This window comes from Rattus norvegicus, chromosome 13, assembly GCF_021556685.1.
Source record: "Rattus norvegicus strain SHRSP/BbbUtx chromosome 13, alternate assembly SHRSP_T2T, whole genome shotgun sequence".
Lineage (NCBI taxonomy): Eukaryota > Metazoa > Chordata > Mammalia > Rodentia > Muridae > Rattus > Rattus norvegicus.
In genome coordinates this window covers 22,030,149-22,047,857 of record NC_141546.1, presented here as the reverse complement: position 1 = coordinate 22,047,857, position 17,709 = coordinate 22,030,149, and the positions used below count along the sequence as shown (strand labels likewise).

The 17,709-nt window shown below is 40.0% G+C and overlaps 1 protein-coding gene across 11 annotated transcripts in view; it reads left to right on the top strand.

The window, feature by feature from the left end:
- Positions 1–17,709, top strand: part of Pign (phosphatidylinositol glycan anchor biosynthesis, class N) — a 130,856-nt gene that overhangs the window by 35,013 nt on the left and 78,134 nt on the right. For all 11 annotated transcript variants that reach the window (XM_087581099.1, XM_087581095.1, XM_087581096.1 and 8 more), the window contains 2 exon segments: positions 348–440; positions 1,055–1,110. In XM_087581099.1, coding sequence (XP_087437225.1) covers positions 348–440; positions 1,055–1,110 — 149 coding nt within the window.

The following is a 17,709-nucleotide window of genomic DNA, read 5'->3' as shown; positions in this document are numbered from 1 at the left end:
GTGCTGGCATGTGTGTCTGTGTACCATATGAGTTCCTGGCGTTCTAAGAAACCAGAAGAGGATGTCAGAGCCCCTAGAACTGGAGTTTAAACATGGCCCTAAGCCACCCAGTGAGTGCTGGGAATTGAACTGAGGAATTCTGGAAGAGCAGCCAATGCCCTTAATTTCTGAGTTCTCTCTAGCTCTTTGTTTTCTCTGTTGAAACAGACTTTTACTCTGTAGCTCAGGCCGGCCAGGAATTAACATCCTCACCTTGGCCTCCAAAGTACGAGGTTTATGGGATGGTGCTTGTTTTACAATCAGAACACTACAATTTTTATTAATACTTGTTATGGTTTGTTTTTCAGGGAATACTTCCTGTGGGTTATCTTAACAACACTGGTCTCTTCAAAGCAGAGAGCATGTTTACCAATGCAGTGCAGATTCTCGAACAGTTCAAGGTGAAAATAAAAATAAATGAACTGTACTATAATTTATAAATATTAATTAAAATACTTGATATTATATTTTAATGAAGTTTCCTATAACTTACTACTGTGAGATTTGAATATTTGTTTAGTGTTATAAAGTTTTTATTCCTGAAATACAGGCTTCATGGGTTAGAGTGCACAGAATTGCCTTTGTATAGTATCACTTACTTTAAGATTGCCATATATGCGTACAAACACTACAAGCCAAATCCTTATTGGCTTGTGGAATGTGCCCAAAAGAAGTAGATGAGAGAACACAGTGTTACAGGCATGATTCTCTGACTGAAACTTTGCTTCTCTTTATTTTCAAAGAGTTAAGGAAGGATTGTTGTAATTACATTATAGTGTGCTATTTTTGCAAAATTGATGTCATTAATTTTCAGCTTACTGAGATAGTAAAATGTTATTTAATTTTTCTTTAAATATTTATAAAACAGTACAATATAATAACACAAAATTCCATTTATTTCCATAAAAGTTAATCATTCCCAAAGAGATGTTTTAATTGATATTAATATTTCAGAATGAAATTCATTATTTTTCTCATTTATAATATAATAAGTATTTTCATGCTTGGTTCCCAGGTGAAAATGACTCAGAAAAAAGAAGCTACTTTACCATTTTTGTTTACACCATTTAAGTAAGTCTTAAATATTTTTTATTAACTTGAAGGAAAAAATTTCAGTTGAGTTTGATGACAATGAGAGATTAATTTATGTATATACATTGTCATGTTTGTGTTTAGTAACACGGTTGCCAAACCGATGTTCTCTTTTCTTTCTTTTGCTAATGAGCCAAACCTTGTATACTTGTGAGTGGCTGGAGGAGGAATGGACGTGTGGGTACTGTAGTGACCTGTATAGGAAGTTGGTCAACCTGGTTACTTCACCTTGCATATGAAGATGTCAGCTCCTCCGTTATATGCAGGAGCACGGATATCGGATCTAGATGGGTATTGAAGGAGGCCATCACTGTGAACATAGTGATAGAAACTGTTCAGTCTGTAAAGCTCTGGGAGAGTGTAGAGAATGACAGGGAAAGGCCAGGTATGGTATTTGGAGAAATATTGGTTCCCAAATATCAGAGCTGCTTGGATGGGAACCAGATTTCTTTGTGCCAGTCTCAGAGAAGATCTATTTTTCATGAGCAAGGAAAGTGCAGATCTGAGTCCTCAACCTTGCCCAATCTGTGTGTGTGTGTGTGTGTGTGTGTGTGTGTGTGTGTGTGTGTGTGTGTGTGTGTGACTGGTCTGTGTGGGCTCAGCAGCTTTTCTCACAAGCTTCTTGGAGGTTTGTATTCAGAAAGATTTTACTTCTGATTAAAAAAACGATTATAGGAGTTTTAGGAGTGATTTCGTTGGAATTGTCATCTTCAGCCGTAGCAGCTCATTGGAATTACTTTTGGTAAGTTGCATAGTACAGGTGTATTATATAAACTAGAAAAATTTGAATATTGTTATAGAATGCTTGTTTTGTGTGTGCATGTACATATACATACATACTGTGTTTGTTTGTTTTTGTGTGTATGTGTGTGTGTTTGTATGTCTTGAAGATTATTTTCATTTTGTTTTTTAAGGAGTTAATGCTATCTGCAAGTGAGCATTTTTAGAGTTGTGGTTCTGAAGGCAAGGCTGGTTACTTTGTTTCAGAATAGTGAGCAATTGGTTAGGCTGGGCTTCCAGATGACACAAATTCAGCAATGACTGTGAATATATATAGCAACATGTATGTGTTAAGTGTTTTGTGTGTATATATACAGTGCTTGACATCTTTTTCAAGAAAGACATATTGACTGAACACTGTATTGGTTAGTTTTGATACCTTGAACACTATCTAGAATCAGCAGGGAAGAGATTCTTAATGAGGGATTAGTTAGATCAAGCTAACCGGTGGGCATTTCGTAGGCTATTAACTTGATTATTTAAATGGGGGTAAAAAACATCCACTCCCTCTGAGGTGGCACCATTCCTTAGACAGGAGATTCTGAGGGTTGGACCTACCTCTCTGACAAGACTGGTCAAGAATAGAGTCTTCTTCAAGGACATGTGTATATTTTTTGCCTTCTTCCACTTGGCTTAGTGTCTAATACTGAGCGTTGCTTTGATCTCAACTCCTGCATGAATGTATCTGTATGTAAAGACATTGCTTGGTTTCATATTGGGGCTTGCCCCAACCAGGTCTTAGAGCAAAATGGTAAGACCTGTTTCCAAACCTGTCTGGCTAAAAATCACTTACTTGAAACCTTCAGTGATACCAGAAAACCCTAAGATGATAAAATGCAAAACTGACTCTTCAGGATACATAATTCAAGGAATGGAACCTCAAGATGTTGAAAATTGTTACACTCATAAAAGTAACACTCCCTTTACAAAATGAATAATAGACAGGAGGTATCAAAAGAAGGAAAGGGGCTGGAGAAATGGCTTAGTGGTTGAGAGAGCTTATAGGTCTGCAGAGAACCTATATTGTGTCCCCAGGCCCCATATCAGGCAGCTTGCAACGCCTATACTCCACTTTCAGAACACCGAGCACACTTTTCTGGCTTTCATGCAAACACACACACACACATACACACACACACACACACACACACACACACACACACACACACACACACACACACAATTAAGAAGTATTTTTTAAAGAAAGAAAAGAATGCAACAAAAACTTTAAGGATAAATTGAAGAATAATAGGTAGGCAGGCATTTCTTCTAAATTAGAATAGTGGATGAGTAGAGCTATAGTCCAAGACATAAATTTAAAGTAGCAGAGCGATGAGAAAGCTGGGAGAGATTGACAACAGGATGGTGTACAGGAATACTTTTTCTTTATCCACCTCCACTTAGCAAAACAACACCTCAGCTGTGGTATGATTTTGGACAGTGGCTGGGAGTGTGAGGAAAGGGATTTCACATGACCACATGGACCAAGACTTGATGGGCTAGATGAGAAAATGCAATCATAGCACAGAACTTTTCTGGTTAGTGAACAGTGTTTAGATGTTCGTCACACTAATGTTAATATTTGTTATCAGCATTTAGAGGCAATTATTCTAAGTACAGAATAGGATGGGAATGTTACTACCCTTGACAATATATAGCACATTCAATAATTGGAAGTCAGAGGGGAGAGGAAACACGTATGTGTGGTCCTCCTGACCTTATAAACTATTATATAAAGATCCTGTCTACTTGAACCCCCAGTGAATGTGATTGTTGGGGGGAGGGCAGCAATGGAGGGAGGATGGGGAGGGGAACACCCATAAAGAAGGGGATAGGGGTTGGGGATTTAGCTCAGTGGTAGAGCACTTGCCTAGCAAGCGCAAGGCCCTGGGTTCGGACCCCAGCTCTGGGGGGGGGGGGGGGGAGAAGGGTAGGGGGAGGGATTAGGGGGATGTTTGCTCTGAAACCGGGAAAGGGAATAACATTCGAAATGTAAATAAGAAATACTCAAGTTAATAAAAAAGAAAGAAAGAAAGAAAGAAAGAAAGAAAGAAAGAAAGAAAGAAAGAAAGAAAGATAGATAGATGCTGGGAGGCAAGAGATAAGTCACACTTGGGTATTAAACACAAGTTCGAACATGAAAAAAAAAAGAAAAAAGATCCTGTCTACTGAGTGAGTAGCATAGAGATTTAGATAGTGGATTATGGCAGTCACAAGGGCTAACAAAGGAAGTAAAAGTAGTGAGGTGACCAGGCTGAGGACAGGAGGACTAGAGACAGTAGCCAGTCAACAGAGTGTGTTAGGTGATGAGTCATGGCTTAGGGTTAAGAATGTGTGTGGGGAAAGCTGCTGGGATAGTTAAAGCAAATGGGTCAAGGTGTTTTGTCCCTCCAGATTGTGAACTGAGGACCCAGAAGGGTATTTTCCCATTATCATTATGTAGTTCTGTTCCATTGACATTTTTGTTTAAAAAGTTTCTTGTACTTTGTATTTTGATGATATTCTTTCCCCTTTCCCAACTTCTCCCAGATTCTGCCCACCTTCTTACCCACCTAACTTCTTGTTCTTTTTCTCTCCAAAAGAACAACATCCCCAAAATTCAAAATTAACAACAGCTCCCAACAAGATAAAAAAAAAAAGTGCCCAAACACAAAGCATGCAGTTATCCAGTGGTATTTTGTTTTCCTGCTCTTGAAATACTGCTTGTATATTTGTTCAAGGTCATGAGTTTGAGAAGCAGCATACTGAGGCTGTCATCTAAAGAAAGAAATTCAAACAACAAATGTTGTAATCTTTGGTACTAATCGAATAGAATATGCAACAGGATAAAGGATACCATTCATAGCAAAGCTAAAACACGATAGGAAATTGTATTGTGGAAAAAGCTCCAAAGTTTACTCTGGCCATATTAAAATGTAAATAGTTATTGATTAATAATTTTAACTATCATACAATATTAACACTGTCTAAAATAGTTATTAATTTTTCATGTGGTTCAAAATGTTTTTTAAACTTTATATAGAGAAAAATTTCAAGAATAGCTTAACTAATACTGAGGAAGAACAAGACAGAGATTTTCTTTACTAGACAGGAAATGCATTCTAAAGCTACTTACAAGGCAATATTAGTACACGTATAGCATGTGATTATCCAGACTGACTTGGTAATACATAAAGAGGTTGCTATCTATGTGATACTTGGTTTTGATTACAGGTAGCATTCTAGATCAGTGGAGAGAAGACTTACACACAGCACATTACCTTTGCCTTGAAAAAAGTATGGCCAGGTCCCCTACCTTACTTCAGTCATAAATTAAACTCCACATTAATTAAAAATGAAAAAAAGTTTTTAAAAAGCAACAGTGTAAAACCCATAAAGCAAAAATATAACAGCAATAAGGAAGAAAAACAGCTTAATCATATCTGAGCTAAAATGTTGTGCTACATAAAATAAACCATAAAGCTTAAATTATTTTCAGATTTGGAGAAAACATTTATAGACTATGTATGTAACAAGCATTATAATTTGTGAGAACTTTATCCATCAGGTAAGGGAAATAGCTCAGGCAACAGAGTACTTACTATTTAAGTCTGAGGTTCTGAGTGTGGTTTCCAAAAACCTGTTAGAAAAAAGAAAAAAAAAAGCCAGTTGTGGTGGTTTATGTTTGTACTCTCGGCATTGTAGAATTAGAGACAGGCAGATTCCTGGGACGTGCTAGCCAAATATCTTTCAGAATTCTTCCAATGAGAGATCTGTCTTAAAAAAAGAAAAAAGAAAAAGGAAAAGGAAAATAAGAATGGCATCCCAGACTGACCTCTGTGCCATTTTATCTTTATTAACTTGAGTATTTATTTATATTTCGATTGTTATGTCCCCTTCCCGGTATCCGGGCAAACATCCCCCTCCCCCCTCCCCTTCCTCATGGGTGTTCCCCTCTCAACCCTCCCCCCACTACCACCCTCCCCCCATAGTCTAGTTCACTGGGGGTTCAGTCTTAGCAGGACCCAGGGCTTCCCCTTCCACTGGTGCTCTTACTAGGTTATTCATTGCTACCTATGAGGTCAGAGTCCAGGGTCAGTCCATGTATAGTCTTTAGGTAGTGGCTTAGTCCCTGGAAGCTCTGGTTGCTTGGCATTGTTGTACATATGGGGTCTCAAGCCCCTTCAAGCTCTTCCAGTTCTTTCTCTGATTCCTTCAACGGGGGTCCTATTCTCAGTTCAGTGGTTTGCTGCTGGCATTCGCCTCTGTATTTGCTGTATTCTGGCTGTGTCTCTCAGGAGCGATCTACATCCAGCTCCTGTCGGCCTGTACTTCTTTGCTTCATCCATCTTGTCTAATTGGATGGCTGTATATGCATGGGCCACATGTGGGGCAGGCTCTGAATGGGTGTTCCTTCAGTCTCTGTTTTAATCTTTGCCTCCCTATTCCCTGCCAAGGGTATTCTTGTTCCCCTTTTAAAGAAGGAGTGAAGCATTCACATTTTGGTCATCCTTCTTGAGTTTCATGTGTTCTATGCATCTAGGGTAATTTGGGCTAATAGCCACTTATCAATGAGTGCATACCATGTGTGTCTTTCTGTGATTGGTAAACAAAACTTTTTATACATCAGTAGAAAAATATATTACTTTAATGAAATGGAAAATTATGCCTAAAATTCACCAAGAGAATGCAGAGATGGTTGCTATGAAATATCGGCCTCATATTTGTTGAGCATTTACTAGTCATTAAATATTGTTGTGTTTTCACGTGTGTTTAACAAGGTTATTCCCTTACTCTACAAAGCAGTTCCTATTATTTTCCCTCCTTTACAGGTAAAATCAGGCACAACAAAATATCTTCTCTGAGATTTTTTTTTCTTTTTTTAAATTTTTTTTTTAAAGATTTGTTTATTTTATGTGAGTACACTGTTGCTCTCTTAGGACACACCAGAAGAGGGCATCAGATTCTATTACAGATGGTTGAGAGCCACCATGTGGTTGCTGGGATTTGAACTCAGGACCTCTGGAAGAGCAGTCAGAGCTCTTAACCACTGAGCCACCTCTCCAGCCCCTTCTCTGAGATTTCTAACCCAAATTCTAATCCTAATCTGAAACCAGACTGACTGTCTCCACAGTCTCTTGTACTCCTAACTACCTGGTAGTGTGGTTTTGTAGTAATAGTTTAAAGTACATATACCCAAACTGTACCGAATGGTTTACTTTTGACCGTGTATTCTGAGTTAAGTATATGGAGAAGTTATTCTAGTGGAAATGTCTGGAAATGTCTTTATTAATAGGAGGTGGGTTAGATAAGAATGGCGTTGTTTATTGTGAGCCAGTTGATGGCAATAAAGAGGAAAGTGTGGTGAACGCATCTGTACCTACATGAGAATGCTTGTAAGTTATGTGAAAAAAGTAGACATTAGAGAGTTCATCACAGAAGTGTGTGTGCAGCAGTTCTGTGAGTGCATGGGGAAAAGCATGAACTAGATATGCTTAGTTAATGGTATCGTGAGGATATTAGCATTGTAGCTTAATATTTAATTACATGGAATTGGAAGATATTTGAATCAGAAATAAATTACATTGAAAATAATTTTTCTGTTACTTGAAAAGTTATATATGACATAAAAGAAATTACATTTTAAAAGAATGTTTACTTTTATGCCTTAAAACTTTTTTCTTGCCTTGAAGTATAAGTATAAAGGTGAATTTGAAAGCAGTGACTATATGTATTAGCCTGGCATTTAGTGTTCAGTATATTTACCCTCCCAAAAAATTTTTTGATTCCTAGCATCTGAATGTTACAGATGTTTTTATTTTTTACTTATTAAATCCAATAAACGTTCTATAGCTATACCATCTGCATCTAAAAAACACATAGATATTTTAGAGTCCAGTTAGTTCTTACTGTAGTTGTATGTTCTGTTTTATCCTAAATAAGTAGTTTACTGTTTAATTTCAGATACTTCTGGGGAAAAAGGTATAAAAATTATGAAATATTTCTTTTGACAAATGGAAGAAATAAAAACCTCTAGGCTAATGCTGTGTTGTAAATGCTGATTGTATACAAGGCACAACCAGCAGGTGGCACTACATGATTAAAAGAAATGGGAAATGCTCTCTCACTGCCCCAAAGGAGGAAAGGCTCAGTTTTTCTGGGCATGGTGATACAAGTCTGTGATACAGCAGTGAGGACCAGCAGGGAGCTTGCTGCCAGTCCAAGGTCAGCTTGGCACACACAGCATGTCTAAAATAATCAAAACAAAATTTGAAGAAAAATAATGCCGCACAGTGAGAAAGAGGATAGGGTTTTCATAAGATGCTACTGGGGACAGTAGACCCAGGCAGGAGCTATGCACCAACACAGGAGAATGATCATCTATAATGTCTTTTTTCAAACTTATTATGTAAGTAGTAAGTACTTACAAATGTAAATTATATTTAGAAAATTCAATGTATTTTCCTCTAACATGGTCAGTATTGCTTCCATCTCATATATTTGCTTCCTTGAAAGGTTCTCACGTAGATCACATGCGTACACTGGGTTGGAGAGAAACCTTTCATTGTGTCACCTAATCATTTACAAGGCACACTATTTCTTCATTAAGCTGATGTCAGTTTTTAAAAACAATTTTCATAAGTTACATATGTGCTTAGGAAATGATTCGTTCTCATAGACATGAAAGACTGATGATTTTGCACCATTAGTCACATTAAGGAAAGAAACTTGGCCCACAAATAACTTTTGCCCTTGTTTCTGCTTCTGTTTTCATGAGATGTTTTCCTGTGGCAGTGAATTTTGCTACTCTGCTTTATGCTTCTAGTGGGGCACCTTCCTGCCTCCTGCCCAGCAGCTCTTTGGATCCACAATGAAGGTCACCCACAGATCAGCTTACTTTGAAGTGCCTTGGGGAGTCCAAGGCTGGGCAGTTCTAATCCTCCCTCGGCTAGCATGCCTTTCCCTCCTCTATTCCAGGCTCAACACTTTCTAACTCGACTTTAACTTTGCTGCCCTATTATCTTCTGTGATGCCTGCTGCTCTTTGCTGCCCAAGACACTTCCCAGCAGCCCTTCCGGAACCGCTTTCCCTTTCCGTCTACGTTCCAGATGATCTTCGCTCTGCAGCTCTGAATCAGTCCATCTCTCTCCCGTGAGTCATGGAGACTCTGCATCTCCTCCTTCCTGTGTCCTAGCCCACATAAATCTAAGGGTCCCGCCCTGTCTCCCTTTACCCAGACATTGGCTGCTGGCATCTTTAGAGGTCAATCAAAAATCAATTGGGGACAAGGATCTTCAGCGTTTGGACATGCAGATTCCCAATTGAATCAAAGCATTAGAACAAATCTCCAACAATTCCCCTCTGTCTAGAGAGCTATCCTAAAAAGGAATGAATGGCTGTTATAAAATATTAGGCCAGGGCTAGGGATTTAGCTCAGTAGTAGAGCGCTTGCCTAGCAAGCACAAGGCCCTGGGTTCAGTCCCCAGCTCCGAAAAAAAGAAAAAAAAATATTAGGCCATGGCTATTTATAAGTGAAATACTGTTGTAATAAAATTTTGAACAATAAACATGTAAAACTCCTTGTCCTCCAAATACTAATACACCCTAAAGAATGAACATTACTGATAATCCTAAAATGCTTTATTTTACAGCGTCCCAATAGTTGTGAAATAGGAAAGAATGATAACCCTTCTAGGGGACAGTGTGGGCTGGTTAGAATACCCATTTCTGTCTTCTCATACGCATCACATGTGGATCATATGTTCTTTTGTTGGAGGTGATCTCCTGAGACAGGGTCTTGCTTTGTAGCCCTATCTTAAAGTTTACAATGTAGGGCAGGCTAGTGGTGGCAATCACAGATTCTTTTAAAATGATTTCGCATTAAAAGATGTAGCCAGTAAGGAAGTTTTCCTTCAAGATGACTATGTGGACTAACAACTTAAAGTTGTTAGTTTCTTCTTGGTATGCACCAGGGGAGATGGATAAAAGAGAGGCCTTGCCTTGCCTTTCTAAGCCCCTGAATTTTGGCATGGCACAAGACGATTCTTAGTGTTGCATGCTATCATAACCTGACCTTTTCACATTACAAAAGTTTTTTCTTAGTTCTAGAGACTATATATTTTTTTTATTAACTTGAGTATTTCTTATTTACATTTCGAGTGTTATTCCCTTTCCCGGTTTCCGGGCAAACATCCCCTAACCCCTCCCCCTCCCCCTTTATATGGGTGTTCCCCTCCCCATCCTCCCCCCATTACCACCCTCCCCCCAACAATTACGTTCACTCGGGGTTCAGTCTTGGCAGGACCAAGGGCTTCCCCTTCCACTAGTGCTCTTACTAGGCCATTCATTGCTACCTATGAGGTCAGAGTCCAGGGTCAGTCCATGTATAGTCTTTAGGTAGTGGCTTAGTCCCTGGAAGCTTTGGTTGGTTGGCATTGTTGTTCATATGGGGTCTCGAACCCCTTCAAGCTCTTTCAGTCCTTTCTCTGATTCCTTCAATGGGGGTCCCGTTCTCAGTTCAGTGGTTTGCTGCTGGCATTCACCTATGTATTTGCTGTATTCTGGGTGTGTCTCTCAGGAGAGATCTACATCCGGTTCCTGTTGGCCTGCACTTCTTTGCTTCATCCATCTTGTCTAATTGGGTGGCTGTATATGTATGGGCCACATGTGGGACAGGTCCTGAATGGGTGTTCCTTCTGCCTCTGTTTTAATCTTTGCCTCCCTATTCCCTGCCAAGGGTATTCTTGTTCCCCTTCTAAAGAAGGAGTGAAGCATTCGCATTTTGGTCATCCTTCTTGAGTTTCATGTGTTCTGTGCATCTAGGGCAATTCAAGCATTTGGGCTAATAGCCACTTATCAATGAGTGCATACCATGTGTGTTCTTCTGTGATTAGGTTACCTCACTCAGGATGATATTTTCCAGATCCATCCATTTGCCTACGAATTTCATAAAGTCATTGTTTTTGATAGCTGAGTAATATTCCATTGTGTAGATGTACCACATTTTCTGTATCCATTCCTCTGTTGAAGGGCATCTGAGTTCTTTCCAGTTTCTGACTATTATAAATAAGGCTGCTATGAACATAGTGGAGCATGTGTCTTTTTTTATATGTTGGGGCATCTTTTGGGTGTATACCCAAGAGAGGTATAGCTGGATCCTCAGGCAGTTCAATGTCCAATTTTCTGAGGAACCTCCAGACTGATTTCCAGAATGGTTGTACCAGTCTGCAATCCCACCAACAATGGAGGAGTGTTCCTCTTTCTCCACATCCTCGCCAGCATCTGCTGTCCCCTGAGTTTTTGATCTTAGCCATTCTCACTGGTGTGAGGTGAAATCTCAGGGTTGTTTTGATTTGCATTTCCCTTATGACTAAAGATGTTGAACATTTCTTTAGGTGTTTCTCAGCCATTTGACATTCCTCAGCTGTGAATTCTTTGTTTAGCTCTGAACTCCATTTTTTAATAGGGTTATTTGTTTCCCTGCAGTCTAACTTCTTGAGTTCTTTGTATATTTTGGATATAAGGCCTATATCTGTTGTAGGGTTGGTAAAGATCTTTTCCCAATCTGTTGGTTGCCGTTTTGTCCTAACCACAGTGTCCTTTGCCTTACAGAAGCTTTGCAGTTTTATGAGATCCCATTTGTCGATTCTTGATCTTAGAGCATAAGCCATTGGTGTTTTGTTCAGGAAATTTTCTCCAGTGCCCATGTGTTCGAGTTGCTTCCCCACTTTTTCTTCTATTAGTTTGAGTGTATCTGGTTTGATGTGGAGGTCCTTGATCCACTTGGACTTAAGCTTTGTACAGGGTGATAAGCATGGATCGATCTGCATTCTTCTACATGTTGACCTCCAGTTGAACCAGCACCATTTGCTGAAAATGCTATCTTTTTTCCATTGGATGGTTTTGGCTCCTTTGTCAAAAATCAAGTGCCCATAGGTGTGTGGGTTCATTTCTGGGTCTTCAATTCTATTCCATTGGTCTATCTGTCTGTCTAGAGACTATTTTTAATATTAAAATATTGTCAAGACTCTGGTCCTTCCTGAGTCTCTTGAGAAGGGATCCTTTCTTGTTCCACATAGCTTCTTTTGGTTGCCTGTAACCCTAGGTGTATTTGCCTTATAGAGGGATCATTCGAGACTGTTCTCACATGGCATTTCCCCATGTGTTAATACATGCATACATATGTGCGTGCGTGTGTACATGCCCATGTGCGCACACTTTTGCATATTTCACAGTCTTATTAAGGGTAGCAGACATTGGAATTAGGATTATTTCAAGCCAGTATTAGTTCATTGCAGCTGTGTGTTAGTTAACTTTCCATGACAGTAACAAAATTCCTGAGATATACCAAGAAAGAGTATTTTATTTTGGCTCATGGTTTTGGAGGTTTCACTCCATGTCCAGTCAGCTCAATTGGCCCTGTGATGAGGAAGTAATGTATCCTGGCAGGCAGGGAGTGTTTGGTGGATCAAGCTCCTTGCTTAGTGGCTTGTAAGCTTAAAGTGCTGCACTCCAGAGCTTCTTTAAGGGTGCTTGCCCAGTGATCAAAACTTCCCTCTAGACCCTGCCTTTCATTCTTTTTGTTGGAGACAGTCTCTCATGTAGCCCAGGCAGTCTTTGAACTTGTAGTATAGCCAACTTCAGCTTTGTGTTCCTAATCCCCCTTGTCTGTGCCTCTTAAGTGTGTGATGGCAGATCTGTGCCATTATGCATGGCCTAGGCCCTTAAAAGCCTTTACTACCTTCAAGCAGTGCCAAGTTAAGGACCCAAGCCTTTAGCACATGGGCCTTTGGGAACACCTAATACCTAAACTACAATCTTCACAGACTCTATTTACAGATAAAATTACTCTTCTGAGTACCAGAGGTTAGGACCTCAGTACAAGGTCTTGGGGTCAGTGTGACTCCCAGCAGAGGGCGATAGCTCAAGGTTGTCATCAATTTAAGCCATTGCCACGCAGTAATCTGCAATGCTTTTAACTACATGAACACTTAACTAGTATTTATGGTTTGCCTGTTTTGTGCCAGACCCTGTATTTGATGCTGGAAAATAAATAGGGCCACCTTCCCTGGACTCGAAGCCCTGTGGAAACAGAAAAATAGCAAAGCAAACAACTAGAACAGAAACCAACTGCACAGTATGCTAACAACTAATCGATATAGCATGAGCGCAGATTGTTTTTAGAAGAGCTCTTGCAGCGCTTCAAACCCTGTGGTAGATGGAAATTTATAGCAACCGTGATTAAGTATGGTAAGGTATTGTCAGGAAGAGGCTTTGTTTGTACCTCTGAGAGGAATGTGAGACAGACATGCCAGACATGCAGGATGTCATCGCTCAGCTCGCTTTGGAAGCAGTGACAACCAGTGTGCCTACTCACATGCAGTACACCCACAGACCCCTGTGCGCAGAAGTGCTACAGGTGGATATGAAACATCAGAGTGTGGCAGTTGTACCCAGCTGAGGACTCAGCTTTCAAGGAGAGGAGAAGGCCTGGGCAATAGCAGCTGACAGTCTCCATGGGAAAATAGTCTCATAGGTAATTGGAAGCCAGCAAGGTGTATCCACTAGGAACCAGGCAGTAGACCCATAGGGAGGGACAGGAGAATCAGAGGTGGTAGTACAGAGGGACAGACTTCTGTTCCAATGCAGCCACTGCATTGAAAGGAGAAAGCACTTTTATATTGGTTTGGGTTATTACTCCTGGAACGTCACTCTTTTCAGTAAATGAGAGAAATTTGCATTTGAAATGAAGCCTTCCTAAATATATTTGTTTTAATAATGACTTGGGAAGACTTTTTCATTTTAGCCAATTGGGGAGAGGGGTGTGACCATGTATTTCTTTTATTTGACCCACACAGCTGCCTCTCTCCTTCTTTTTTGATTGTTTAATACAGACTCCCATTTTGCAGCCCTTTTGCCTCCTGCCGTGCCTCTCTGTCCTGAGTACTGCTATTGCAGACTCTCAGCATTGTCATTCAGCTAGCCCATCTAACTTACATGTTCTTTTCTTTCTGATTTTCTAGACTGAAAGAAGGTTGGTAGGCGTGTATATATCTGTGTGTATATGTGTGTATGTATGTGCAAACATGAGTTCAGATACCCACAGAGTCCAGAAGATGGTATCAGATCCCTTACAGCCGTAGTTCTAGGTGGCGCTGGGAACCACTAATGTGGGTGTGGAAATCAAACTTAGGTCCTCTAGAAGAGCTGCAAGTGCTCATAACCACCGAGTCACCTTGCCAGCCATTTCTTTCCTCTTTAAAGTGTGTGTGTGTGTGTGTGTGTGTGTGTGTGTGTGTGTGTGTGTGTGTGTTGTGTGTGTGTGCACTCAAGTGCTGTGGGAAAATATAGTGAGTGAGATCAGAGGACAGCCTATAGAAGTCAGTTCCGTCCTTCCACCATATGGGTTTTGGGATTGGAACTCAGGTTGTCGGGCTTAGCAACAAATACAATTGTGCTGCTAAATCATCTTACTGGTTCTTTTAAAAAAGTATATATCCACATATCAGAGAAAACGTGATTTTTCAGTCAGACATTCAATATATTCTTAAGTTTCCTCCATTTTTCTGCAAATGGCATGATTTGTTTATGGCTGAATGGCACTCTGTTTTGTATATTAGCACATTTTATATGTAAATCAATCAGTTGTGGACAGACATTTAGGCTGATTCCATAATTTGGCTGTTGTGAATTAACATGAATGCATTGGTATTTGAGTTATATATTCTGATTCCTTCAGATGAGTAACTCAGAGTAGAACTTCCTTCCTTCCTTTTTTTTTTTTCTTGTTATTTTTTATGTGAGGAATCTTCATGCTGATTCCTGTAGCTAGTCTACTGAACTTGATTCCCACTAACCATCCTCTCATACCCCATTCTCTGCATCCTGGCCAGCATTTAATGTTTTATGTTTTAATGATGCTAGCTTCTGACTAGAGTAACAAGGACTCTCAATGCAGTTTTTGTTTTTTGTTTTTTTTTTTTCCTGTATCTATTATTCTTATTTTATTTATTTTTTTATTATCTTGAGTATTTCTTATATACATTTCAAGTGTTATTCCCTTTCCCGGTTTCCGGACAGACATCACCCTCCCCCCTCCCCTTCCTTGTGGGTGTTCCCCTCCCAAACCTCCCCCCATTGCCACCCTCCCCGCTTAGTCTAGTTCACTGGGGGTTCAGTCTTAGCAGGACCCAGGGCTTCCCCTTCCACTGGTGCTCTTACTAGGATATTCATTGCTACCTATGGGGACAGAGTCCAGGGTCAGTCCATGTATAGTCTTTAGGTAGTGGCTTAGTCCCTGGAAGCTCTGGTTGCTTGACATTGTTGTACTTTTGGGGTCTCGAGCACCTTCAAGCTCTTCCAGTTCTTTCTCTGATTCCTTCAACGGGGGACCTATTCTCAGTTCAGTGGTTTGCTGCTGGCATTCGCCTCTGTATTTGCTGTATTCTGGCTGTGTCTCTCAGGAGCGATCTACATCCGGCTCCTGTCGGTCTGCACTTCTTTGCTTCATCCATCTTGTCTAATTGGGTAGCTGTATATGTATGGGCCACCTGTGGGGCAGGCTCTGAATGGGTGTTCCTTCAGTCTCTGTTTTAATCTTTGCCTCTCCCTTCCCTGCCAAGGGTATTCTTTTTCCTCATTTAAAGAAGGAGTGAAGCATTCACATTTTGATCATCCGTCTTGAGTTTCCTTTGTTCTAGGGATCTAGGGTAATTCAAGCATTTGGGCTAATAGCCACTTATCAATGAGTGCATACCATGTATGTCTTTCTGTGAGTGGGTTAGCTCACTCAGGATGATATTTTCCAGTTCCAACCATTTGCCTACGAATTTCATAAACTCGTTGTTTTTGATAGCTGAGTAATATTCCATTGTGTAGATGTACCACATTTTCTGTATCCATTCCTCTGTTGAAGGGCATCTGGGTTCTTTCCAGTTTCTGGCTATTATAAATAAGGCTGCGATGAACATAGTGGAGCACGTGTCTCTTTTATATGTTGAGGCATCTTTTGGGTATATGCCCAAGAGAGGTATGGCTGGATCCTCAGGCAGTTCAATGTCCAATTTTCTGAGGAACCTCCAGACTGATTTCCAGAATGGTTTTACCAGTCTGCAATCCCACCAACAATGGAGGAGTGTTCCTCTTTCTCCACATCCTCGCCAGCATCTGCTGTCACCTGAGTTTTTGATCTTAGCCATTCTCACTGGTGTGAGGTGAAATCTCAGGGTTGTTTTGATTTGCATTTCCCTTATGACTAAAGATGTTGAACATTTCTTTAGGTGTTTCTCAGCCATTCGGCATTCCTCAGCTGTGAATTCTTTGTTCAGCTCTGAACCCCATTTTTTAATAGGGTTATTTGTTTCCCTGCGGTCTAACTTCTTGAGTTCTTTGTATATTTTGGATATAAGGCCTCTATCTGTTATAGGATTGGTAAAGATCTTTTCCCAATCTGTTGGTTGTCGTTTTGTCCTAACCACAGTGTCCTTTGCCTTACAGAAGCTTTGCAGTTTTATGAGATCCCATTTGTCGATTCTTGATCTTAGAGCATAAGCCATTGGTGTTTTGTTCAGGAGATTTTTTCCAGTGCCCATGTGTTCCAGATGCTTCCCTAGTTTTTCTTCTATTAGTTTGAGTGTGTCTGGTTTGATGTGGAGGTCCTTGATCCACTTGGACTTAAGCTTTGTACAGGGTGATAAGCATGGATCGATCTGCATTCTTCTACATGTTGACCTCCAGTTGAACCAGCACCATTTGCTGAAAATGCTATCTTTTTTCCATTGGATGGTTTTGGCTCCTTTGTCAAAAATCAAGTGACCATAGGTGTGTGGGTTCATTTCTGGGTCTTCAATTCTATTCCATTGGTCTATCTGTCTGTCTCTGTACCAATACCATGCAGTTTTTATCACTATTGCTCTGTAATACTGCTTGAGTTCAGGGATAGTGATTCCCCCTGAAGTCCTCTTATTGTTGAGGATAGCTTTAGCTATCCTGGGTTTTTTGTTATTCCAGATGAATTTGCAAATTGTTCTGTCTAACTCTTTGAAGAATTGGATTGGTATTTTGATGGGGATTGCATTGAATCTGTAGATTGCTTTTGGTAAAATGGCCATTTTTACTATATTAATCCTGCCAATCCATGAGCATGGGAGATCTTTCCATCTTCTGAGGTCTTCTTCAATTTCTTTCCTCAGTGTCTTGAAGTTCTTATTGTACAGATCTTTTACTTGCTTGGTTAAAGTCACACCGAGGTACTTTATATTATTTGGGTCTATTATGAAGGGCGTCGTTTCCCTAATTTCTTTCTCGGCTTGTTTCTCTTTTGTATAGAGGAAGGCAACTGATTTATTTGAGTTAATTTTATACCCAGCCACTTTGCTGAAGTTGTTTATCAGCTTTAGTAGTTCTCTGGTGGAACTTTTGGGATCACTTAAATATACTATCATGTCGTCTGCAAATAGTGATATTTTGACCTCTTCTTTTCCGATCTGTATCCCCTTGATCTCCTTTTGTTGTCTGATTGCTCTGGCTAGAACTTCAAGAACTATATTGAATAAGTAGGGAGAGAGTGGGCAGCCTTGTCTAGTCCCTGATTTTAGTGGGATTGCTTCAAGTTTCTCTCCATTTAGTTTAATGTTAGCAACTGGTTTGCTGTATATGGCTTTTACTATGTTTAGGTATGGGCCTTGAATACCTATTCTTTCCAGGACTTTTATCATGAAGGGGTGTTGAATTTTGTCAAATGCTTTCTCAGCATCTAATGAAATGATCATGTGGTTCTGTTCTTTCAGTTTGTTTATATGATGGATCACGTTGATGGTT